The sequence below is a fragment of the Artibeus jamaicensis genome, unplaced genomic scaffold (assembly GCF_021234435.1).
Source record: "Artibeus jamaicensis isolate MK-2021 breed Jamaican fruit bat unplaced genomic scaffold, CSHL_Jam_final scaffold_847, whole genome shotgun sequence".
Classification (NCBI taxonomy): domain Eukaryota; kingdom Metazoa; phylum Chordata; class Mammalia; order Chiroptera; family Phyllostomidae; genus Artibeus; species Artibeus jamaicensis.
The window spans coordinates 19042688-19068564 of record NW_026522057.1 but is presented as its reverse complement, the minus strand read 5'-3'; the positions used below and the strand labels follow the sequence as shown (position 1 = coordinate 19068564).

At 54.3% G+C, this 25877-nt stretch overlaps 1 protein-coding gene and 1 long non-coding RNA gene across 3 annotated transcripts in view; one reads left to right on the top strand and one right to left on the bottom strand.

The window, feature by feature from the left end:
* ECE1 (endothelin converting enzyme 1) overlaps positions 1-25877 on the bottom strand; it is a 97948-nt gene that overhangs the window by 44931 nt on the left and 27140 nt on the right. Inside the window, exon 2 of one of the 2 annotated variants that reach the window (XM_037135868.2) lies at positions 3756-3842. In XM_037135868.2, coding sequence (XP_036991763.2) covers positions 3756-3842 — 87 coding nt within the window. Of the gene's footprint in view, positions 1-3755; positions 3900-25877 lie in introns of those variants that run through there. The other variant, XM_037135867.2, reaches the window with a different exon arrangement.
* On the top strand, positions 2546-9356 carry LOC128626678 (uncharacterized). The gene is made up of 3 exons (XR_008390728.1): positions 2546-2641; positions 8983-9085; positions 9184-9356. It is a non-coding gene; the product is annotated as an uncharacterized LOC128626678 (long non-coding RNA).

The following is a 25877-nucleotide window of genomic DNA, read 5'->3' as shown; positions in this document are numbered from 1 at the left end:
GCCAAGGGCTTGGCAGGGAGCCCGCCCCCTGCGGCTCAGGAGCCCAGCCGCCCCGGGAGGACTGACAGGGCAAGCGGGCTGCCTGCCTTGGGGTCAGCCCTTCAGAGCAGACAGACCATGACAGCTTGGTCCAGAGCAGCGCTCTGCCTCTGTGAGGGTGTTAGGTTGGGGAGGTTTCTTCTAGAAGTTTCTATATGGTGAGTCTTGGCTAAGGCTACCGGGGCCAGTCCACAGCAAAACTGTAAGTCCTCACTGGAGTCCTCCCCATCTCTTCTCTGAGTCCTACTTGTCCCTGTGTCCCTCCTGCCTGACTCTTCCACTGCCTGACAACAGCTTCAAGGAGCTCCTTTAAGAATTTGCATCTTAACAGGAATCAAAGTCTTGTATTCAGAAGAAGCACTTTCCAGTTAACTGGATGAGCATCTGAGGTTTGGGTAAATAGTCATGGCTATCTGCCATCTGCCCCCAGTTGAGGCTGCGTGGGTAACTTGAGCTTTTTTTCCCTTTCAAGCCACTGAAAAGGTGTCTGCGGGGGTGCGGGGAGGCCGGGCAGCCAGTCTGAGCAGAGCGCACGCTTCCAGGAGAGGAGTGATTAGATTTAGGGCATCGCTGAGATGTCACGCCTGGCGCGTTTCAATGATGGCCCTGCTAACAACCAAATCCGTTTTCTGTGCACTACACAAAAGGCTTTCACTTCCGTGGCATCATTTCAATGTTGCCACAGCGCCGAGAGGTGAGGCCGTACTATTAGGCACTGAGTTGCTTTCAGGTCCCACGGCCCGTGAGAGGCAAAGCTGGGATGCTGTGTTAGAGCTACCTGGCTTTTGATTCTGCACTCAGCCCACGGTGACTCATTTTGGTGAACCACAATGAACTTGTGCCTAAAATATGAGATAAAGGAAAAGAAAGACCCTTCCAGGGAGGGATAGGGGGACTCAGCTCCAGCTAAATCCACCAGTTTGTCAGCCTAGTCGGTAATGAAGGTGGCAAGTTTTCGTTTGCTAGAACTCTTATCAACAACTCTGGAGTTCCTAGCACCAAATGGGCTTCAAAATCTTGAAAAATCAAGTAGCTTATTTTTATAGCTGCCCTTCAAGAGAGGGAGATTTGGGAAGCGTGGGTCCATTTTAAAAAGCCTAACATTGAAGGAGTTGTGTTTCTAGCAACCAACTGACAGAAAATTACCCAAAAGGCTTAAAGACAGTCAATCACAGTGTTCCAGTTACTGGGACTATTGTCCAAATATAGCGGATTGACTGACTACATATATCTTCATGTACTGGTGCCTTGAGGTATTACAGTTGTTAATGGCAGCACATGTTGGAGGTTTTTAACAACACAGAAAAATGCTTCTGAAGTGTCACAAGTGAGAAAAGCAGGGAGCAGCGCTGTGGCCGAGGGTCAGCTCAACGATGTCTAAACACACACACGTGCAAATGCAAAAAACTAGAAGTGTTACCTCCGTGCGAGCAGTGGGACTGCTATTTCTTTTTAAAACTTTTTTTTAATATACTGGTTTTCTTTTTTACCAATGAGCATGTAAAGAATGTATATTGGGGGAAAAAACCCAGTGATTAAAATCATAAAATTAATAGAAAACTCTGCTTCATCAGCAGAGGTGGGTGGGTTCTGGAGAACAAGCACTGGACTAGTGCATATTTGCTTGGCAGAAGCTGTGGAGGCTTAAGGCAAAGCCAGACTCTGTACCCAAAGAAACTCCCCAAATCCTTGAAGCAACCTTTTTGGCTTTTCCTGTAAAAAAAAAAAAAGTGGGCAAGATACCCAGTCTGGTGTAGGGACCCCAACACTGCATCCAACCTGCATGACAGCTGTATCTACAGGAACCTTCCTGATCTCTCCGAGACTCAGCATTACCATCTGCCCCACAGCCACAGTGGTCCTCACCTCCTCGGTCATAAAAACAACAGTCACAGCAGGCCTCGTACTATGCATCCCATCCACTTTCTCTTATCTCCCACTTTACAAATGAGTTGTAGCCCTGGCTCGAGTGGCTCAGCTGGTTGGGTGTTATCTTGTAAACTGAAAGGTCGCCAGTTCGATTCCCAGGTGGGGCACGTGCCTGGGTGGTGGTGTTGGGGCGCTTAGAAGAGGCATTGCTGTCTCTCTCCCTCCCTTCTCCGATCTCTAAAATCAATAAGCATGTCCTCGGGTGAGGATAAAAAACAAATTTAAAAAAAGTTTTCTTACATGAAGGAATTGTGCTTTAATGGGATTAAGCAGCTCACCCGAGATCTGAGTGGAATCAGAAATCAAAACCAGGGCCCAAGGCCTCAGGGACTGAGCTGCCGTCCCGCCCTCAGGCAGCCTCGGGGGCATGAATGTATGCGTGACCTGGAAAAGGCTCTCCCCACGTGGGCTGCTGGCTTGATGGCAACAAATGGCACATGATTTTGTTGTGAATTCCAAATGCTTTTGTGTGGGTATATTTAGAACCTGCTGTGGAACATGAGACTAAAAAGATTGCTGATTAGCTTCTGTTTTGATTGGTGAAGGGAGAAGTGCCTGCCACAGAAATCTCATTTCCTGCTGGATTTAGCCTTTCACGAAGTACCCGCAGGGAGGAGGTTCTGGACAGACTGGGTTTGATTTCTGGCTCCGGATTTCTAGCTCTGGACCCTCGGTGAGTTGTCCTCCCTTTCAGAGTCTCATTCCCTCACCTGTAACGGGCACAGTAACCCCGACGGCTCATGGGGGGCCCTGAAGATTAAGGAGGGTAATGTAGGTAAGGGCGCCACATTCCACTTGGGATCGTGAGTTTGGACCTCCCTGGATCTATGGAGCCCAGAGGGAGGACTCAGTCGATGCTATTTCCCTCTATTAGTATTTTCACTCCAGAAAGAGGTGTGCCTGAGCAGGGTTGGGTCTGGCGGCCTGGGCTTCCATACTCCCTAAGCTTGCCCTCCAGATGCGCAGTGCTGTGGTGTCAGTTCACTGGGAGGCCCCGAGACACCCCCACTGCTCCCACGGTCAGCCTGGAGGAAGTCCTGGGTAAAAGCTCCACCAGGGTCCCGGTCAGGACTGTCCCACTCTGTCCCGCCAGGAGAGGAGAGCAGAAAGCAGCCTTGCTCACCACTGTGCCACAAGGCAGAGAGGTGGTGGGCTTCTCAAATTCCCACAGGGGCAGATCCTGGGAAGGGAGGAATCAGGCTGAAAAGTAGCTGGGAAAGGGGGCAGAGAATGGCTGCCCCCGCCCCTCCAGAAATTTAGGTATTTGTGTGGAAAGAGGAAGAACAGGGCAATGCCCACCACAGAGGGTGACCAACTGTGTGGCCTGCACGGGGATGCAGGGTTTTCATGCTAAGACAGTTTGAGACTCTGCCAGTAATGGGCCGTGTGACCCAGAGCAAGTCCCTCCCTGCTCAGGAACTGCCTCTCATGTGAAAGGGGAATCGGCCGATTCAACTCCGGAGGGGTAGAGAGGGTATGTGCTTCAACTCTTGTCACCTAGGGGCTGTAGCCCCCTGACTAGGTGGATGAGAGGGTTTGGGACAGAGCTGGGGGGAGGGGAGGCTGGTGGGGAAGCTCAGAGCCCCAGGGGCACTTTTGCCCCAGGAAGGCTTGTTCCCCATGAGCCCAGGGCTACCCACAGCTTCTGGCTTCACAGCCCCCTCAGGGGTTGGAAGGATGGGGGCGGAGCGGGGGCGGTGTGCAGGGGGGCGTGTATGCCCCGCCCCATACCCCGCCCTCCTTTGCCCATCCCCGACCGGGCTCTCACAGAAGACAGGGGCTCCTACCTGCAGGCCATTTGGGTACCCGTCACCCTCGGAGAGTGAGTCCACCAGGTCCTCTTCATCCAGCGTGGCCCGCTTGTAGGTCGACATCTGCAAGGCCAAGTGCAGCACAGACTCCTTCAGCGCCTCCATGGCTCTCACACCCAAATGGGGAAAATGGGGAAGTGTCCTGGGTGCCGCTCCCGCCACCACCATCACAACCACGTGGCCACAGCTTACGCGCAACTCCCTCCCCACCCGGCCCGGGACACCGACACCTGTCCAGCAACCAACCCAAGGCGGGGAAGGAGGACCCGCCTCCCCCCTCTCCATGCTTAGGCAACGCTGCCCTCACCCCCAGTGCCGACAGCGACAGCGCTGCAGCCGCTGGGTGCAGTAGCCACACGGTCGGCATGCACCCCTTGACGCTGAGGTTCCCACCGTCGCTGCCGCTGTGGCTTGCGCCTCAGCTGGTCTGGGAGAGCCGGCCGGGCAGCATTGCACCACCTTCGCGGGCGGGGCCTGATCCGCGCTCGGCTCCGGTTTCTTCCCAGGCGCGACCAGAAGACCCCCCAAGGCCTAAGCGTTCTGGTCCCTGTCCAGGGCGGAAAGTGCCTTTCCCACAGGTCAGGGCACAGCCAGCCTCTCGCAGGCAGGAAGGGGCCCGCAGCAACCCCTCTCTCTAAAAAACCTGAAGTCCTGCCTCAGTAATCCTTAGTGGCAGATACCAAGAGTCCAGGGTTAGGTCAGTTTGGCCCACAACAGTTGCGAGGGTCCTCCATTGGCCCTTAGGTGCAGTGCCGGTGGCCTCCTCCACCTGAGCTGCAAAGATGAGGGGGAAAGAGGCAGAATAAAAGAGGCAGGTATCTCCCCTCTCATGTCTTCCTTCCTCTAGCTCAGGGGTCTTTAAGCTAGAATTCATGAACAATGTAAAAAAATTCCAGAGAACTCCCCTGACTGAGAAGGAAAAATGGTGTGTGTCCTAGAAGGAAAAACATGTGAGTGGCCAGAGCTGGATCCAATGCTTGCCTTCAAGCTCAAAGGTGCCACCCTCCACCCAAAACAGTAAGAATCCTGGCTTCAGCCTCAGGCCTCGTCAAAGACCAGGAAGGTCACCCTTTCCTCTCAGGAGTCAAGAGCCTTGAGCAGGTGCTCCCTCCCCAGGCCCTGAGGCCCCTCAGGGGCCGTGACCTAGGCTGGAAAACTGGGGTCTCAGATTTGGGGTGCTCAGGCAGACTCGGGACACCCACATTCTCCCTTGCACCCAGCACCCTAACTCTACAGTTTCCCAAGGACCCTCCACTTCCAGTGAGACCTGGAATCCCCTCCATTTATACGTTTTTTCGGCTTTCTCAAAGTACTTCTGTTCACTTCTGTACCTGGTTCTCACAACACACACACACACACGTGGAAAGCCACAGGCTCCGAGAGGTGAGGTGACTTTCCAGGGTCCCAGCCACAGGGACAGACAGCTCCTGGCTTCCACCCCTGCCCTCTTCAAGTCCCCTCAAGCAGCCAGCATGCATCTTTAAAAAGGACATTCTAATCCTGACACTCCCTTGGTCACAACTCTACAGGGACAGTCCCTCTCCAGTCCCCCAGGGCCCCTGCCCACAGGGTCTGCACTTTGTGTTGCGCGCACTCTCCGGGACCCTCGCCGTGTGGCCCTCACCCGGGTTTTACGTCTCTCTCCCTCCACGCCGCAGAACTGTGAGCTTTGTGAGGGCTGGAACCCGTCTGGCCCAAGGGGTTCCCATCACCTGGCAGGCTGAAGGTGCTCGACAGATCGCGTGAAAGGCGGGGCCAGCGAAAGGGAAGTGCCAAGTGCTCTGGGCCGGTGCCTTTAAATCCTGGTGCATCTAATGTGGCCAAGCTCAAGGACACAGGAAACTCACGTAAGGGGCGCAGGTCCCACGGGAGGCAGAGGAGTACAGCACGAATTTTAATCCTGGAGTCTTCTGCCTCTCTCTCACTGGGTGAAGGCGTTCCCATTACCCACCTGAGAGAGAAGGAGCTCCCGGGCCTCTTCACCTGATGCTGGGTTACAGCTGAGCCTTTTCTGAAACTAGGACCCTTGGTCACACTAAGTTACAGGTGTCAACCACCCAAGGAAAAGGCCCTTGAAAAAGAAGTCCGGGTCACCTCGCGTCTCTCCGTCCTGGCACAGTGGGTACTGCTGCCTGGACGCCTAGGGCTGTGAGGGTTTGTCGGTTCTTTCACACCCACTGTCTCATGAGCCCTTCCCTCTGCAACGAAGGCTCAGGGAAACAACCTGCCTGGGTGCCATGAAGCAATGGCTCCTCCCCCTTTGTCTCATTTCAGAGGTTACTCCTTCTGCGGAGCTCTCCTGACCACCTCCCCTGACCCCAGGCAGTGGTCCCCTGCTCTGCGGTCCCCTGCGTGGCCCCCTACCAGGCCCCCGACCCCAAGCTTCCTTCCCCGAAGCACAGAGCGCTGTAGACCTGACAGGAGAACCTCGAAGGCAGGGACTGAATCTCATCAGGCTGAAAGCTCGACCCGGGGGCCGAGGCCAGGCAGCCCCTGACCTCTATCCCACTGCCACCCACCGGTGGACAGACAGACCCAGGAAGAGGAGAGCTCACGTACCTCCCAAGCAGAAATCCAAGCAGAAATCCGCAGAGAGCTGTTTATTTTTCAACACACAAAAGACGAGGGCCCTTCCTGAAACACCTGCCTGGGGCCCTGAGGTGAAACTGAACCCACCTCAGGCGTGGGAATGGCTCAGCTGGCTCTGGCTGGTGGGAGAGCAGCAGGTCCCAGGAGATGAGTGACAGTCCGACAACAATGGCAGCCCTATCTTTGTACCCGCCCAGAGCTGGGGCGGGGCCTTCCATTGACGGTCTGGGATGCCCACACCCCCGCAGAGCCTCAGCCTCAGCAGGTATCACTTCCATTTTACAAAAGCAGTGGAGGGGTGTGGAGGGGAGACCCAACACCTACTCTGTGCTGCTTGTCAAAAATCTCTCCTGACCCCGAGGCGCCTTGTGAAGGGGGAATCAGCATCTCCACTTCACAGAGGAGAAGCCTGAGGATTAGGGAAGGGGCAGGGCTTGTCCCCTTTACCACCCCCTCCCCAAGTACCTGGCTAGACAGCATACTGATCTCATGATGTGCCATCAGAGAACCCGAGCCGCACAGCTAGTAAATGGCGGAGCTGGGCCTAGAACCTGGGTCCTGACTCCTGGCCCCATGCTCACTGAGGATGGGGGAGCGGCTTCTGCAGGTGGGGACCTCTCGGAGTCTGCGGACACTGAGCTGGCAGGGTGGCCAGCACCTGATCTCCCTAATTGCCTCGTTTGTGGCTGTGGGCGCCACGCCTGGCCTCGAGCATCTGGGAAAGGGGAACGGCCTTGGCAGTGTGGAGAGACTAAGCCTGGATCTGCTCGTTCTGGTCCTGCCCGCCCCACCGAACCCCACCCCGCGGAGCTGAGGAGGCCTGGTGTTCCCCCAGCCGAGAATGGAGAAACCACAGCTCGCTCCCCAGCTGCACAGAGGAGGTGATGAAAGTCAGGTGAGGGTGTGATGGTGTCAGCTCTAGAGACCCCACCCTGTGGCAACCAAGGCCTGCAGTGAACAGAAGTGAGAAACAGACGTGCTCACGCAGCTCTGACAACGGCCTGGTGGCTCCTGTGGTCGGTCTGCCCCAGGCAGGGGATCTTCAAAGAATTCTGGAGCATGTCAGAGGCAGGAAAAGGCAGCTCCTGAGTGAAACTCGCAGGCCTGGGACTCCTTGGCCACACCCTCCAATCTGTTTTCAGGGTGGATTTCTAAGCCTCAGCCGCTTAGAGATACATCCCTTTGTGGCCAAGGGCCCTGTCAATTCCTGCCTCTCTAGTGCCAGTAATTAGCAGAGATTTGTTAAATCCTTGTGTGTCCTCAAATACACACTCCTGCTATATGTTAGTTTAATACGTGCATTTAACAGATACAATAATATGGTACATAAAAGTTCTAGATTCAAGCCGCAGTTCAGATCCCCACTCTGCCACCTCCCGGCTGTGTGACCTTGGGTAAATGACTCTGCCTCTCTGTGCCTTGCTTTTCTCATCTGTACAAGAGGGATAATAGTAACAGTACCTCCTTCATGGGACTGTTGTGATACTTAAATGAGTTAAGGTAGGTAAATGCTTAGAACGGTACTGGGCACACAGTGAGTGACCACTAAGTGTTAGCAGTTATTATTTGTATAATTGTTTCTTATAAAACAGAGGCTCAAAAACTTTCAATTGATCCCCACCTCCTTAAAAACAAAATCCAAACTCCTTAGCTTGGCATTCAAGGACTTCCCCATCTAGCCTAAACCTACCTCTCTAGACTCACCCTCCACCTAACCCTCAAGTGTGTGGCCGTCGCCCTGACCCCAGACCTAGCTCTGCAGGTGCTGAGCGTTCAACAGGAGTTCAGGAAGTCCTTGATGCTTGTCTGGCCCTGTGCTGATGGCTGAGGGGTAGTTCTGTATAAGACTCGGTCATCACCTCAAGGGACCTATACCCAATACCTCCTCTCCCAAGACTGTCAGCCTTCTGCCCCACCTCTGGCCTACCTCCTCCCCCATAAGGCCCTCCTCTCCTCCCCAGTCCGAAGGAATTATGCCCTGCCTGCAGGTGGGACCATGGCACAGCACCTGCATTACACTCAGGCCTTCGTCCAGGTGTCTTTACCCCTGGGACGGAGAGGACCCGGGGGGGTGGGCAACAGTCATCTTACCATCCTCCCTCCCCGGTGCCCAGCGCAGAACCTGGCAGTACACAGGTAGATGGCTACTTCACATCCCAGGTTTTCGCTGGGGTACAGGCATCTGCGACTTCCTGAAGAAACAGAATTTAGTTGCTTTGTGACGACTGAGTAAGATTCAAATAGGGCCACTGTGGCCAAGGGGCAAGATAGTAAAAATATGGCCGTCACTCCTGAAGATGACACCATGTGACATCTATTACTACTAGGACATTATCCATTACATTGCTCAGTGTGAAATTTCCATGTAATTAATTTCTTTTAAAATTTACCACATAGTTTCTGAAAAAGGGAACTTCTTTGCTTTCTGAGAATAGGAACCACAGGAATCAGCCTGTATCCCTTTTTTCCTTGGCTGCCAGGAAGCTCATAGCCAAATCAGAAAGTCACCTGTGGGCATTTTTCGGGTCTTTATGTTCAGCTTATTCCTTGTCCACATTTTCCAGCGTATTTTCTCTGCTCCTATTTCTCATCTCTACTGCATATTCTTTTACAGAATGTGTTTTCATCATCACCCATCACGAATAAAGTGAATCAGAAACAACCTCAATGAGGAACACTCCTTTCCTGATTGACTCTCCTGGAAATGCGCCTTCCAGGTATTTTATTCAACACCCAGAGACAGAGGCAGTAAAGGCAGACCCCGGCACAAGCCCAGGTTCCCGGGCTCATGGGACCATGCCATTTCCCCTTTCAGGCCTCAGTTTCCTCGTCTCTGGGAAGGGCTGTTGAGAAGATTAAAGGAGCTGAAACACCAACACCCTCACATTCAATATTTCATCTCCACATGAACCGGTATGTGACGGACACGCCGCAGCTCCCACCCCACACCTGCTTTACTTTCCTTTGCTGCTTTTCCATTTGCTTCTGCCCTGGTCCTATTTTTCTGATCTTGGCCTTACTTCAGCCAACTTCTGGCATTAATCTAGCCCTGCCGCTGCACTCAGGGCAAAAATAACAGCCTTCCCGGGTAATCGAGGTGAACATCAAGAGTAATGAGTCCAACATGCCTACCACTAGCACGCCTGCCCGCATGATATGACGGGATGTAAACGGTGCTTTGCCTCTCTGGCCTTCATCCCAAAAACACATCACCCCAGTCTAACCACGAGAAAAACATCAGACAAATCCCACCTGGGAACCAGTCTTCAAAATACCTGCCCAGTCCTCCTCAAAACTGGCAAGGTCATCAAAAACAGGGCCAGCCTGAGATACTGCCACGCCAAGGGCAGCTTAAAGAGACATGACGACTAAATACAACGGGGTGTCCTGGACGGGATTCTAGACACAAAGAGGACATTACGTAAAAACGGAAGAAATCGGAATAGGGTACTGACTCCAACTCATCATAACGTAGTATCAACACCAATTCATTAATTGTGAGAAATGTACCATAATACAGGGTGGGGCAAAATGAAGTTTACAGTTGTGCGTATATGAAACACAGAGTTTATTCTTGTATTATTATTTGTTATTTCATCATTTTCCATACAAACAACTGTAAGCCTGCTTTTGCCCCACCCTGTATACGATGTTAGTAACAGGGCAAATGGGGTGTGGGCTGTAAGGGAACTCTCTGTACTATCTCTCCAATAACGCTATAAACCTAATACTGTTCTCAAATAAAATATTTTTTAAGAATCCAAACAACTAGCCCTGGCTGGTGTAGCTCAGTGGATTGAGTGCCGGCCTGTGAACCAGAGGATTACTGGTTTGATTCCCAGTCAGGTCACATGCCTGGGTTACTAGCCAGGTCCCCAGTGGGGGGCGCTTGAGAGGCAAGCACACGTTGATATTTCTCTCCCTCTCTTTCTCCTTCCCTTCCCCTCTCTCTAAAAAATATATTTATTTTTTAATATATAAATATAAATAATTTAAAAAATCCAACTGGCTGTCCCCTTACACAGAAAATGGCCGTCGACCCCAAGGCAACCCCAACACTTCTTATTTTACAAAGCTTTCACATACACCCTTATCTTATTTGTGTCTCATGATCACCCTGTGGACAAAGCCGCCGGGTCCCCATTTTACAGATGCAGAGCCGGAGGTCAGAGGATGGCGGCAGCGTGCCAGGTGGCAGCAGAGTGGGGCTCAGCCCCAGATTCCCCAGCCCCAGGGCCCCCCCTTTTCCTGTGCCACCTTGGAGCCTGGCTCTCCGGACTGACCTCCTCTGGGAACAGCAGACTGCCCCGTTCGAAGTGTGGGACGTTGGGAGGGATATGACTGGGGGTCGGGGAGGGAGACCACGTTGTGCCACCCAGGGGTCCGATGGAGCCGGAGGCCTGAGCATCAAGCGGGGGAAGGTGGGCAGGAGTTAGGGGAATGGAGGCCCGAAGGTGAGACTCGGGGAGATGCCGAGCGGCCAAGGACACAGAGCAGGTGTGGGAGGTCGAGGCAGCAGCCCTGCCAGCCAAGGAGTTAATCGCTCTGGTCTGGGCCAGAACGCCAGGCTGGGCTCCCCGTCATGTGTGGGCAGTGGGAGGCTTGCTCACACACGAAGCCGATGGAAGACACTCACCCACTTGGCCAGGCGCTGACTCACCTGCCTGGGGGGCCCTGGAAGGCACCGAAAGCCTCACCTAGTGTTGCCAACCAATAACCTCAGGGCCTGCTGAGGCCACCCCACACCCAAGTCCCAAACCTGGCCAGCAACTCCTTACTCTCTGACACAGGCCACCACTCACCATACCACGACTGTCTAGCCCCAAGCATGGCTCCTACCATGCTCCTCTCCATGTCTGCCCCCGGCGACAGCTCTGCCCCTCTATCCAGGCCCACCTGCCTCTGCCTCCTTCTCCTAGAAGCCTTCTCTGATTAGCCCCCTGAGCACCCCCCTCCCCATCTCCAATTATCACTGCCCTGGTCCCTCCTCCCTGGGCTGGCTGCAAGCAGAACCTTCTAAACTAATTGATATAATCCAGCTACTCTCCTTCACACACTGGCTTCCTGGAAGGGGCAAAAGAAAGCATGAGCCTGGCTTGGCTCCCAACCCCCTCCATTCACACCCCAGGACCTGGCCCCTGGCTCCTCTCCAGCCTCCCTCTCAGCACTTCCCCGTCATGTGTTCGAACCTCACTGAGAGGTGAGTGTGCTTCCTGCTTCCAGGCCTCTGCACAGCTACTGCCCTCTGCCTGCGAGGCCCCTCTGCCGGTCCTCCCCCTGGCTAACTCTTCAGCTCAGATGCATCCTCCTCCAGGCAGCCTTCTCAGACTGCGCTGCAGGGCCTTCTAGCATCTCATCCCAACAGACCGCAGCCAAGGGCAGCCATGTGACCTGGATGGAGTCATTCCATTTCCTTTCTGTGCTTTGGTTTTCTCGTCTGTCACATGATGATGTCCATGGTGCCACCTCTTAGGGTCATAGTAAATAAAACTAGACACATAAAGTCCTTGGCCCAGTGCCTCACAGAGACGCAGCACTGAGTAAATGTGTGCATCTTGGTGGTGGATTCAGAAAGGGCTGGCTCTTCGAGTCCAACTGAGAATGGTGGAAGACGGAAGGGAAGGGAAAACTAGGAGGACCTACGGCCTGCCAGGTGCTGGGCCTGGTCCTTGTTGGCACCTATCATCGCCTTGGCTTTGCCCTGTTGCATACTGGGAAACAACTGTAATTCAGGGAGGGTAAGTAACTCGCCCAAAGTCAGACATCTAATAAATAACAAAGCTTGGATGGGAACCTGGGTGCCTCTATCCCCAAAGTGGGTGGTGTTGCCATTACAACAAATAAGATGGCAGCCCCCATGTGTTGCATCCCGACTTCAGGCATCACCTCCTGGCCAGGTTAAAGGGGCCGAGTCGTCCACTCGGATCTCTGAGCGCCAAGTTCAAGACAGACCGGAAACCTGAAGCGGTCCCTGAGCTGTGCGGGACAACCAGGCTGGTAAGTTCCAAGTGGCAGAGACCAAGTGTGCCAAACAATTTGCTGACCTAATCACATAAAGCTCAGGACAAAGTTAATCTGTCTCACTTAATGATATTTATGATGACGATGATGACAGAGCTGCCCAGTAATTAGGCTCAACCAGGAAGCAGTGCACAGAAATGGTTGTAATTAGCATTTGTGTGACACAAGGGCAGGTGAAGGCTGCAAAGAGGGAGGAGGCAGCAGGCAGGGGAGGCAGGGGACTCCTTGGATCCAGAAACTGAGGGTGGCCAGGGCCCCACAGTTGGGGCCAGGCCCCGAGCCAACCAACTCACGTGACGATTCTGCCTAACTTTCGTAACTCCACGATGTGGGCCCCATTATCCGTTTACGTGAGGAAGCAGGCTCAAAGAGAGGTCCGTTCACTTGTCCACAGTCACACGGCCCGGGAGGAACAGAGCCAAGGTCCACACAGGCTTGCCCGTCCCCCCCTCCAGCCCAGGCGATGTCCCAGATGGGAGGGGGTCACCGGGGCCTGGGCTGGAAGGCAGCAGATCTGTGTTCTGGTCCCGCTTCCGACCCTGCCTCACCCCAGGCCTCGGCCAACCCTCTAGAACACAAAGAGCAGGCGTGGCCACCAGACTGGGAGCGGCTAAGAGTGTGGACTTGGGAGCCAGGCTCCCTGCATTAGAACCTCTGGGCAAACTCCTTCACCATCTGAGCCTCAGCATTCTCATCCGTAAAATGGAAAACACACATGGTGCCCTGGTGGGGTTACGGGGGTTAAATAAGTTTAAAGAAAAGAACAGAACGATGCCTGAATATTATGATCATTTATAGGGGAAATATGGGCTTTAGAGTCCATTTTTCCATCTGTATAATGGGAAGGCAGTTGCTGGATTAGACAGTGGTTAGTAAACATATACATTTTTAATCCCATAGAGCCCTTTGTTTTAAAAAACTTAACATGGCAACCCAAATACAAAAGAGACAGAGGTGAGGCTGCCACTTAAATATTCATGGATCCCTTATCCTAACCCCGAACCTGGCTTCCCCAGGGGTTCCAAGGAACGGAGTCTGAAAACTGCTCATCTACTTTCCTCTCAGGACTAATCCATGGCCCCAAGGATCTGCGGTCGAAGGAGCAGTGGATGCAGGGAGTGGGTGCGGAGACTGGCTGGATTGTGCTCCCCCTGAGGGGGGGTGGCCCCAGGGAGGCCTGGGGCAGGCGGGGCCATGGGCCTGTTGGCGGCCACCATTCAAGCCACAGAACGATCTCCCCAAGGGGCAGCTGGCGGGCAGAAGGAAGAACAAAGGACCCACATTCCATGCTTGGCCACTTCTCCGTCACCTCTCCCGGCCTCACTGTCCTCAGCTGTAAGATGGAAATGGTGACACCATTCTCCCTGGTGACATCAGGACAAAACTGAATCACGTGCGTGCACAGGCCTTGCAACTGTGAGACACTGCCCCACGTTCATATTTTCAGTTATTTCCAGTAGATGATGTTCCCTTCCTAAAAGCGCAGAGTTTACACCCAGACTTTGTAGGGTCAGGTCTCCGTCCCACAGGGTACTGAGCACCCAGGGTGCGGCTCTCAACCCTGTTTCCTCCTGTGTAAAGGGACTCGATTAAGGGGCTTGCGGAGAGCCCGGCACACAGTAAGCATTCAGTAAGTGCTGCTTCTGGATTTGCGGGAACGATAAAGGCAAACTTGCTCCCTGGGGCCCTCGTCCAGGGCAGACATAGCTGAAGAGGGGAGGGAGCAACCCCTGACCCTCTAGAGTGGCTTCAAACGCAGGATCTGGGATTCTGCGCTGAAGTGTCGCTCGAGCTTTCCTGGGCTAGATGGGGGATATGTCTGTCCTCTGTCCTTAAAAGACCAATTCAACTCAACAGCTGTTTCCTGGGGGTTCTGGGAATTCCCATTTACTTCACCACAGCCCTGTATGGTAGGTGGCCCTGGCCCGAGTTGCCAGATGAGGAAACAGCTCCACAGAGGTGATGTGATGACCCGGAGGCCAGGGTGCCCCTTCACAATGCACAGGGTCCGAAGTCAGGCCCAGAGGGCTTCCCTAGTGTGGAGACTGCCGGGAGGATTAAGGGTCTTGGGGTACCAGCCCACATTACTTGGTGTTCTGGTGGGAGGTGGCAGCCTCAGAGTCAGGAGACCCAACTGGCATTAGGTCTTACTCAGGAAACAACCTTGATCCAGGGGAACCAGCAGCCTGAGTGGCCAAGTCCTCCAAAGCCCAGCCTGTGCCGCCTCCTCCAGGAGGTCCTCCTGGACCAGCTCTGCCACCTCATCCTTTCTCTGGCCCACAGTCCACAGCCCTTTGCTGTGCACCAGAACACTCTACATACACCACTTATTTAATCCTGCTGACTTTCTGGTCGTGATCTCTACCTCTCCAAGCCTCGGCTTCCTCACTGGTAAAATGGGTGATAATAAGGGTAGTAATAAGGGTACATTTCACAAAGTGGGTGGGAAGATCAAACTGGAAGAAAACAATGATAATGGCCAACGCTTGTTCAGCACTTTCGTCCTCCCAGACCCTGGATCGGTGATACAGATGAGACCAGGGCCTGAGGGCAGGGTCCGGCCACTCCCTGCCATGCTCTGGAATGCTGCCCTGCCAGTGACCGCCAACCCTGCTCCCCGCCACCCCTGGTCCTGGAGAATGTAGCCAAAAGGGGTGAAAAGAGCACTGGAGGGGGAGCCCCAAGTCCTGGTTTGGGTCCTGGCCAGGCCCTCTCTCCCAGCCAGTTTCCTCTTGTGCCCCCACCCCACGGTGGGAGGGGAGGGTGGAAATGCCATCTTGTTTTGCCAGGTGATCCTTATCTTCTCCTCCCCAAGCTTTCCCGAGTGATAGGCTTGCCTGGACCAAACACCACGGGGTGGAGATGCCCCAGCCACCAGCTCCCCTGGCAGCGGCCGCCTGGCCTGGCCTGGCCCTGGGCCCTGCTGGCTGCCCCTTCCCCTCTCCCCTGCCACCGTCCTGGGCCTGGGCTCTTCCCCGCCCCCCCGCCCCCGGCAGGTTCCTGCTACGTCTGCTCCCACTTGCCCAGTGCTCCCCGACACCTTCAGCAAGCATCAGCCAGGCTTCCACCCTCCCAGCCCCACCCCTGGCTGCTTTCCCAGCACTTCCTCACACTGGACTCTACCCACTGATGGCCGAGGTGCCTGGACACGAAAATTCCCGTGCCAGGGCGGTACTGACAGGTAGGGCTCTCAGTGCTCGTTCAGGTTGGTAGCGCCCTTGGTAGCTGGCAAATCTGCACCCCAGCAGCACAGCCGTTCCTGGCAGCCTCACCCCCGCTCCCTGTGGGGAGCCTGTGTAGTGGTTGGGAGCACGGGCTCTGGAAGCAGCCGGTCAGGGTCCAAATCCCAGCCAAGCACTCACTGTCTAACCTCGGGCAAGTCACTAAATCCCTCTAGAGGGCTCAGCTTACTCATCTGTAAAATGGATTATTAATAAGTTGTTAGGAGGATTAGGTGACTTAATAACACCGAGCGTTTAGACTAGGACCTGAAACAAAGGAACCACTCAACCAATACCAGCTGTTACCAACATTCTGATTAGCCCAGGGTGGAGCTCACGGACAGGCAGGCCACAGGGCGAGTCTAGCTCTCGATGGGAGTTATTCTGGCCTGCAGTGCTGTCGAAGGTGTCCAGATGTCTGCGCTCAGAAGACTTTACATGAAAATCAGTATTTTCAGCTTTCTTTAAACAACAACAGCAACAACAACTTGGCAAGGCTGGGCCCACATTCTCAAGTGGCAACAGCCAGCTGGAACTGAGGAGTGTCTGTCCCCTCTAGTCTTCACGAGTCCCCGGGGCATCACTGCCAGGCCCCCCATACACCCCAGCTCCTTCTCGTCTCCCCCTTGCTGTGGCCAGCTGCCAGTTGTCACCACGATGGTGCCCTGAGTCTCCTGAAAGAGGGAAAAGAGAAGTATGTCTTGCACCCTTGTTTCAGTGGGAAAATGATTTATGCGAATCTTTAAAAAAGGCTAAACTAGGCCCTGGCTGGTGTAGCTCAGTGGATTGAGCTCGGGCCTGTGAACCAGACAGTCGAGGTTCGATTCCCAGTCAGGGCACATGCCTGGGTTGCAGGCCAGTTCCCAGCAGGGGGCGCATGAAAGGCAACCATACATTGATGTTTCTCTCCCTCTCTCCTTCTCTTCCCCTCTAAAGATAAATAAATAAAATATTTTTTTAAAAAACAGGCTAAACTAATGTTCGGCGACAGACAGCAGAATGGCAATGGCCTCGGAGGGCGGGACTTCCTGGAAAGGGGCCTGAGGGGACCTCCTGGGGGAATGGAGCTATTCTGTGAATGTCTTGTATCTTGATTCCACTGTGGTGACACGGGTGTGTCTGTCCAAACTGATCGAGCTGTTTGCTTCTGACCTGTGGATTTTATTCTATGCAAGTTACACTTCAACAAAGAAAAAAAAAAAGTGGGAAAGTGAAAAACAGGTCAGGAGGGTCTCCTGTTTCAAGGTAAACAGCGGCAGGCTCTTTGTGGGCGTGAAGAAGACAGCGGTGAGTTTTGTGCACCGACAACGAGAAAGAAGACACGACCTGAGAGCCCCTGAGAAGTCTCCCGCCGTCTCCCTGCTCACACTGGACACTGAGACCTGCAGTCTAAGGCCATGAATGACCGGTCTTCAAGGAGCTGTCCAGGCCCGTGGTGTCCAACACAGTGGCCACGAGCCGTGTGCAGCTGTTAAAATGAAAACTAAGTAAAATAAAATAAAATGGAAGTCCTCATTTCAGGTGCTCCATAGCCATACGGGCTTGCTGGAACACAGAGGACATTGCTGTCATCGCAGGAACTCCTCCGGGCCCGAACTGCTGTGCATGCTGGCTGCAAGGGTGGGCCGGCTTCTGGGTCTACCACCCAGGCAGGGACCGTGACCGCTGCTGTACAGCGCCTGGCACAGAGCAGGAGACATGAGCCAAAGGAAAGAGGGAGGGAGGGAGGGAGGGAGGGGAAGCAAACAGGAAAACCTGGGTTTGCACCCCAGCTGTGGCCCTCGCCAACCAGGGGGCTTCCAGCAAATCTCCCCCTGAAGCTTAGTCCCTCCCTCCCTTTCAGGACGGGGCGCATAAGCGAAGTCCTCCTCGGGAGTGCTCAGAGTCCCAGGGGCCGAGGGAGGGCCAGCAGGAGGACTGACAAGCCGGCAGTCCTACTTGAATTCTAGAACAGGTGGGGGGCATGGCAGTGGGGGGAGGAGGGGCAGCTGGGGGACACTTCTGTCCGTGAGAGCAGCTTTTTTAAAAAAATATATTTTATTAAGCCCTGGCTGGTGTAGCTCAGTGGATTGAGCGCGGGCCTGAGAACCAGACAATCGCGGTTCGATTACCAGTCAGAGCACATACTGGGGTTGCAGGCCGGTTCCCTGCAGGCCAGTTCCCTGCAGGGGACGCATGAAAGGCAACCATACATTGATGTTTCTCTCCCTCTCTCCTTCCCTTCCCCTCTAAAGATAAATAAATAAAACCTTTTAAAATATATATATTTTATTAATTATACCATTACAGTTGTTCTATTCCCCCCTTCATTCCCCTCCACCCTGCACACCCCTCCCCCACCATTCCCCCCCTTTAGTTTATGACCATGTGTCTCAAGTTCTTTAGATTCTATATTTCCCATTCTAATCTTGCCCTCCCCCCTATTTTCTACCTACCGTCTATGCTACTTATTTTCTGTACCTTCTCCCTCCTTCTCCTTCTCCCACTCCCCTGTTGCTAACCCTCCATGTGATCTTCATTTCTATGGTTCTACTCCTGATCTAGCTGTCCTCTTAGTTTGCTTTTTTAGGTGTGGTTGTTAATAACTGAGTTTGCTGTCCTTTCACTGTTCATCTTTTTAATCTTCTTTTTCTTAGGTAAGTCCCTTTAACATTTCATATAATAAAGGCTTGGTCATGATGAACTCCTTGAACTTGATTTTATCTGAGAAGCACTTTATCTGCCCTTCCATTCTAAGTGAGAGCTTTGCTGGATAGAGCAATCTTGGATGTAGGTCTTTGGATTTCATGACTTGGAATACTTCTTTCCAGCCCCTTCTTGCCTGTGAGGTCTCTTTTGAGAAATCCACTGACAGTCTGATGGGAACTCCTTTGTAGGTGACTGTCTCCTTATCTCTTGCTGCTTCTAGGATTCTCTCCTTCATTTTAATCTTGGCTAATGTAATTATGATGTGCCTTGGTGTGTTCCTCCTTGGGTCCTACTTCTTTGGGACTCTCTGAGCTTCCTGGATTTCCTGGAAGTCTATTTCCTTTGCCAGATTGGGGAAGTTCTCCTTTATTATTTGTTCAAATAAGTTTTCCACTCGTGGCTGTTCCTTTTCCCCTTCTGGTATCCATATAATTCAGATGTTGGGATGTTTAAAGATGTCCTGAAGGTTCCTAAGCCTCTCCTCATTTTTTTGAATTCTTGTTTCGTCATCCTTTTGTTTGGTCATTTTTTCCCTCCTTCTGGTCTACTCCTTTGATTTGAGTCCCAGTTTCCTTTCCATTACTATTGGTTTCCTGTGCATTTCCCTTCATTTCAGTTAGTTTAGCCTTCATTTGTTCCTCTAATTTGTGACTAAAATCAACCAGTTCTGTGAGCATCCTGATCACCAGTGTTTTGAACTATGCATCTGATAGGTTGGCTATCTCTTGGTCTCTTAGAAGTATTGGCGCTAGGGCTTTGAGCTGTTCTTGAGCCATAATGTTCTGGTCTGTTTGCACCTGTTACGTATGAGGGGTGGAGCCTTAGTTGTTCACCAGGGCAGGGCCACCCAGGTCGCTGGTTTGTGACACTGTATGTGGGGGCGGGGTCAGAGAGGGACAATAGTGGTTCCCTCTGCTGCTTCCTGCTGCTGGGGCCTGCGTGGTCCATCTCACTGCTAGCTCCTTCACCGGTTTATCTGTGCACGAATGTGTGACCACGATCAGCCCTCAGTGGGTCCAACACCTTGCGCCCTCAGTGGGTCTGCCCGCTACTCCACACCTGGGATCCGCCCATGGCTGCTGGTGCACCTGGGTCGCATGCCTGGGTCAGTCCGGTAGATCTTTATTGCCCAACCCGCTCTGCTGCTGGCTCTGCCTCTCTGACTGGTTTGGCTGAAGGGTTTGTTTTTGTCAGACTTCCGTGTAGTTCAATTTTCTGTGGTTTGGCTGCATTTTTGTTGCTAAAACTTTGTTGTTTTTAAACTTGGTTGTGTGAGAAGGTGCAGTGCTTCCACCTACGCCTCCATCTTGACGGAAGTCCTGAGAGCAGCTTTTGAAAATGGGAGGCAGGGTCCAGTGGTAGTAGGATAAAGCGGGCTGGGACCAGTGCTGTGGGCTCAGGAGGAAGGGCTGCTGAGCACAGGGAATAACCTACACCAGCCCCATGCCCGGCTGCTGGCATCTGAGCTGGGCAACAGCACCAGACACCCACAGACCCTGCTTTGGTCAGAGTGGCTGGGACAGGAAGCCACCTCGATCCCCAAAGAGACCTTCCCCCGTCCTGTAGGGCAGGCCAGAATGGGACCCACCATGGGTGCTGCTGGGAGCCCAGAGGGCTGGCTGGGTCCTGAGAAAGGACCTGGCCCAGGTTTGACTTCCCAGCATCCGGCATCCATATCCAGCTGTATGGTACCTCTAGGAAGCCAGGAAGGGCTTTGCTTAACTGTCCATTCATTCATTCAAAAAATATTCATTAGGTACCTACTATGTGCCAGGAAATGAGTTCCAGGCCTGATCTACATCGAATAAGACAAAGTCCCTGCCCTCAGGAGCTTGAATTTTAATAGGGAAGACAGACAATATACAATGTTGCCAAGAGTTATAATAATAGCATTGAACATTTATGGAATGCCTACAGTGTGCTGAGCACTGTACTCAGTACTTTTTAATGCCTTTCTCATTTAATCCTTACAAAAATAATAATATGTATTACTGGCCCTATTTTATAGGTGAGGAAGCTGAGGCACAGAGAGGTTATGGCCAAGATCATTCAACTCTAAGTGGCAGAGCCTGGGACTGGAACTCGGCTGATTTGACTCTGGAGTCTCCAACCCGAACCAGTACCCAGACTGCCTCACTTCAGGGAGACCTGTGTTGCACGGGCAAGTAGAGCAAGGTGGGTGGCGGAGACCGTCTGCGGAGGAGACCAGGAAGGCCTCTGTGAGTGGGTGACAAGTAAACTGAAACCAGAGTGATGAGGTGTCAGCCGACAAGGGCACTACAAGCGAGGGAACAGCAAGAGCAAAGCCCCGCAGGGGGGACCATACTTAGGGTTCAAGGCGAAGGAGGAAGGGCAGTATGGCTGGGGGGGAGTGAGACAAGGGGACCCCCACCTCATCCCACTCTGAAGATGAATTAACTGACACACAGAGACAGGAAGTCCCAGCCAGGACCAGAGGTCAGGCCTCTGGACTCCTGCCCAGGGCTCCTTCCAAAGCTCAGCATGCTTGTACCCAAATGTCACAGGCCCAGCAGTGAGGATGGAGTCAACCTGGGCTTGGGATGTCGGAGGGTAGCTGAGGGTCTGTGGTCTCCCTGCACCCAGGTCCCCCCTTCTAGGTCCAGTGTGCCGGCTCCCAGAGTGCGCGCTGCTCGGGACCCCTGTCTGTATCCCCAGACAGGCCGCCTAACACCAGCCGCCCCTTATCACTCCCAGTGCAGCTCCCTCCCCTTAACTCATTTTGTTGGCAAATCGGAGGGGTTGGAGTGAGGATTTCCTTGTCATGGGTGGGAAGGTAGATTTTCGAAGAGAGACACATGTGCCTCAGCTGTTTAGGAATGGTGACACAGAGGGAGTCACGTCACCTCCTTGAGCCTCAGTTTCCCCCTCTAGATAGTGAGGACAGCAGTGGCTTCCTGGAGGGTTGTTAGCTGTGTCCAGTGGGACACCAAGGAAAGGGGAGAGCTCGGGGGCTGGCACAGAGCGTTTCATAAAAGGCAGATCTTTATGAAATGGTCACGGATGTGAGAACATCACGAGCCCAAGGGCACCAGGAGCCCGTTCCTTGCACCCAGGGGCCATTCTGGTCACTGTCCCGCCAGGTCTGGGGCTCTCTGTACCACTGATGAGAAGAGCGGGCAATGGAAGCTCTGCCCCGCCAGCCAGAGGCCACACCTGCTGCTGTGGCCCACGTAGGGGCTGCTGCTCCTGGGCACTGGGCTCCAGACAGGAACTGGGAAGGGACAGATAAGCCACATGGAAAGCAGCCAGGCAGGCCCAGGGGAGAGGCCCGGGCCCACGCTGAACCGGAGTCCCCCTGAGCATCCATCCTTAAGGGGGAGCGAGCTGGGGCAGGAAGAGGAGCCTGGTTCAAGGGATTCCTAGCAGCCCAGTGGGCACCTGCCTTCTGGATCCCCGCAGAGGGGGCGGACGGGTCACCTCTAGAAATATGCCTGCCCCACTGCTCCCGTATAACCCCCCCCCCTTCCTCGCTCATGGGAACGGTCCCCAGGAGCATGTCTCCGCCTCCGCCTCCACCTCCAGGCCTTCATTCAGGCTGTTTCCTCCACCTGGAAACCTTGCCACCTGCTCTGTCCTTCAAGGGCTAACCTTTTGAGGCTCAGCCTAAACAGTGTTTCTCTAGCCTCCGCCTGAAGCAGCTCCGTGCTCAGAGCTTTAGTCTCAGGAGCATTTTTTAAGGCTCACAACACCGGCTGGCTTCCTCTGTCACACGTCCTGCCTGGGCTTGGACACAATCAAGAGCTTCAGTCCCCGGCAGAGGCCATGTGAGTAGGACTCCTGGGGCAGCTGGGCTCCTCCCTTGGAGGTGGGAAAGCACTCTCTCACGGGGAAAAATCCCTTCTTTGGGATTGGGGGTACGAAGAGGAAAGGTGTCCTGCGGGAAGGGCCAGGAGACCTGAGGGAGCCCTGGAGTGTGTTCCAGAAATCCCTCAGACCAGAGATCAGGTCGAAGAGGCAGAGGGGAGGCTGTGCAGAGCCTGGGACGTAGATCTACGGAATCTGGCTGTGTGACCCTGGGCAAGTGACTTATCCTTGCTGGTCCTCAAACTCCTCACTTGTAAACCATGGCTAATACTCTCTCTCTGCCAATAGTATAGAAGGGCCATTGGCGCATGGGAGGTGCCTGAGCCTGGAGCAAACCGGAGCCACTGACCGAGGCGGACACCCCCGGCCCAGAGTTCCTCTACTCGAAAATGCCGCAGCTCAGAGCACCTCTCGGCTTCTGGGCCTCCCTTGCCAGGAGCGGCTTAAAACTCCCCAGCACCTGGCCAGAGGCCAGAGCTTCTTAAAGTTACTTACCTCCCACAGAGGGCTTAGCTGGACCGAGCCAGAGCCCATCACTCAGGGTTCCTGGGGATTATCACAGCTGCGGAAACACCAGGGCACCTGGCAGGAGCCTGGCCCCGGCTTCTTCCCAGCCCAGCTCTGGCTGGGACTGTGACAGGAGAGCACCCCATTTCCTCTGAGAGAATCCACAGCACTCCCCCTCCCCGCCCTTCCCCAACACCCAGGCCACACTGCGGTTCTAGGGTCACATCCTAGGCATAGGCACTGCAGTCTGGTCCCCACTGGCCCCTGAGACGTGGAGTTCCATGGAGGAAACTCCAGCCTGGAGTCGAGGGGAAGTTACCTCCACCCTGTGTTAAGAAAATAAAACGCTGAAGTCAACAGACCACTAGGAAAGTAGACCTCTAGTGCCAGGCTTCTTGGGTTCAAATCCTGGCTCTGTCATTTACTGGCTGTGTGACCAGAGCAAGTTACTGAACCCCTCTTTGCCTTCATTTCCTTACTGGTGGAGTGGTGTCTACCTCGCCGGGTTGGGTGGAATTGGTTCTTCATAAGTGTTCACAACTGTGCCCGGCATACGGTGAGTGGTACACTAAATGGATGGATGGATGGATGGATGGGCGGGCCAATGTATCCAAGCTCTGCTCGGGGGCACATGAGACCCCTCAAGATCCTTCTGTCACCACCACCTGCCACCCCCGCCTCCAGGCAGGTTATAATCACTCCCTTCCCAACAGCCCCCGCTGTCTGGCACAATCTCACCACTGCTCTTCTCCTTAAGAACTCCTTCAACACCTGGTTCAAATGCCACCTCCTCAGTCAAGACCCTCAGGATTGTAAGTGACAGAAACCCAGCTCTAACTGGGCTTCATAACAAAGCCAATGCCCTGACTTGCATTACGTAAAAGGCAAGAAGGATCAGGCCTCAGGTGGGAGGAGATCCAGGAGTTCCAATGGTGCTGTTGGGTTCCCGCCCCTCCCTGGTCCCATCCCTCACTTCCTGTTCTCATCTCTTGAGTTTAGATGCCCTTCCGGCCTGGAGAATTGGGCCCCGCTTACCACCTGGCAGCAGACAGCCTTAGAGAAAAGAGCCCTTCTCTCTCTCCCCCTTCCTTCCTCTCCCTCGCCCCCCAAATTAAAGTCCCAGGGAAGAACTCTGATTGGCCAGGCCTGGTTCACGTGCCCTGTGAAAAGGCAGGGCAAGAGCCTATGATCGGCACACAACTAATACTGCAAGGTAGGGGCAGGGGCAGTACCCAAAGGCTGGGACTGCCGTTAGCAGGAAGGGGACGGGCAGTTTGACAGACAACACCTGCGTCCGCGCCGACACCCTGACTCCCGGCGCTGCAGGCTTTCCTTCCCCTGGGCTCCCACGGCACTGCACACCCCTCCACCCGAGCCCACCGGGTGCACGGCTGTGCTGACCACCGGTCCAAAAAGCCTTAAAGATTCAAGGCCTTGGTCAGCTTGGCCCTCAGCACTCAGCTTTGCCCCCTGATCGTAAACTGCTTTCAATAAATGAGGAAAAGGAGACTCAGGAAGTAGAAGGGAGTCACTCAAGGGGCCAACCAGGGTGAGAGTCTGAGCGTAGGCTCTTCCGACTGCCCCCTGCAGCCCCCTCCCTCCACCCAGTCCTCAAAATCACGCTGTGAAAACTCTGTCGAGGAGACTGTAACCCACCCCTCAGGCAGCAGGAGACGGGCCCCCAGACCAGTGCCCGTGGGGAGGGAGCCCTGGCTTTGCAGTCAGGAGGACACGTGTTCAAAACCAGCTTCTTCCGAAGACACACGTAATGATCTTGGGCGACCAGGGTGATGGTGATGAGGAAACGCAGACAATGCGTGCGCACTACACGCAGTAGGGGCTTGAGGAAAGGGAACCACTGTGTTCAGAGCCGGGCTCCCTGGCCCTCAGGGCAGCAGCAGGCTTTGGCTGGCCGCCCAGACGGCCGGACCGGAGAGTGGCAACCCTAGCGCCTCCCTGGCCCAGCCTGCCGGAACCACATCACCATTCACCCATTGTAAGCCCAGCAGGCCCGTCCCACACGCCACCAACGGCACGGGCTTTGGGGCAAGCAGCCGGCTGACCCAGCACATCTCTCTGGACCACAGCATCACCCACAGGTAGGAGCGGGGTGGACCTGGGACCCGCAGCCTGGGTTCAAACGCCGGCTCTGCCCGCTACTCCCCGTCTGACTTGGCAAGTGACATGACCAGCCCTGTGCCTCAGTTTCTCAGTAAAACAGAGGTAATCATAGCACCATCCTCGCTGGTGGCTAAAAGAATTCATTAAATTAAAACATGTAAGGCCTTTTGCACACTGGCACTGCCATTTATTTGATCTGACTTGCGTGTGAGGTAAGTACCATCCTGCCTCCTATTCTGCGGAGGGACAGTGACCTGTGCGGGTCACAGTGCCACGGAAGGGCGGAGCCAGGACTGGATGCCCGGTCACCAGGTCAGCCTGACCGTGCACTCCCCGTTATTTTCGCCCTGCCCCTTGCCCCCATCATTCCCTCCGGGACTCAGAAATCCTGTCTCAGCATGAAGTGCTCACCCCCACCTGCCACATCTCCCGGACCTCATGGGGGGCAACTCGCCACGTCCAGCCCAGCCAGGCAGGGTGACCCTCGGCCAACCAGATGCCACAGAGCTGCGTTGCCTCAGTGACCAGGAATGTTCCCCTAACAAAGCCCAACCCAGGCTCAGCTTCCCATCTGGTCCCCATTACCCCTCCTCACCACACATGTCAGGCTTGCCCGGGGGAAGAAGGGACAAGAGGCCCGAGTCCTGCTGACAGTGGGGGAGTGAGGGCTATATTGGCTCCAGGGGACACAAGCTGCCCATCTGCAGTCTTGGCCCAGAGTGGTCCCTAGGTGCAGAGCAGAGACGAAGGGGCTGGAAAACCAGGGGCGGGGAGAAGACAAAAGGGAGTGGAGGGGTCACTGAAGGGAGGGAGAGTGCCAGGCTCAGATTTCCTGGGAACAAGCCACTCCCTTCTCTGCGAAGAGCAAGGGTTTTGAAGCAGACTTGGACTTGCATCCCTGTAATCCACTGCTGTGTGGCCCTGGGCAGGTTGCCTCACCTCTCTGAACATGTTGGGGACTTGTGAACCTACTTTATGAAGCTGTGGTGAGAATTAAGCAGGTAATCCAAGGAAAGGCGCACAGCAATTCAAGTTCCCTCGTCTCCTAAGAGGGCCACTGTCAAGGGTACAGGCTGTGACGCTGGACACTGAAATGATGGCTCCTGGAGAGATGTCAATGACCCTG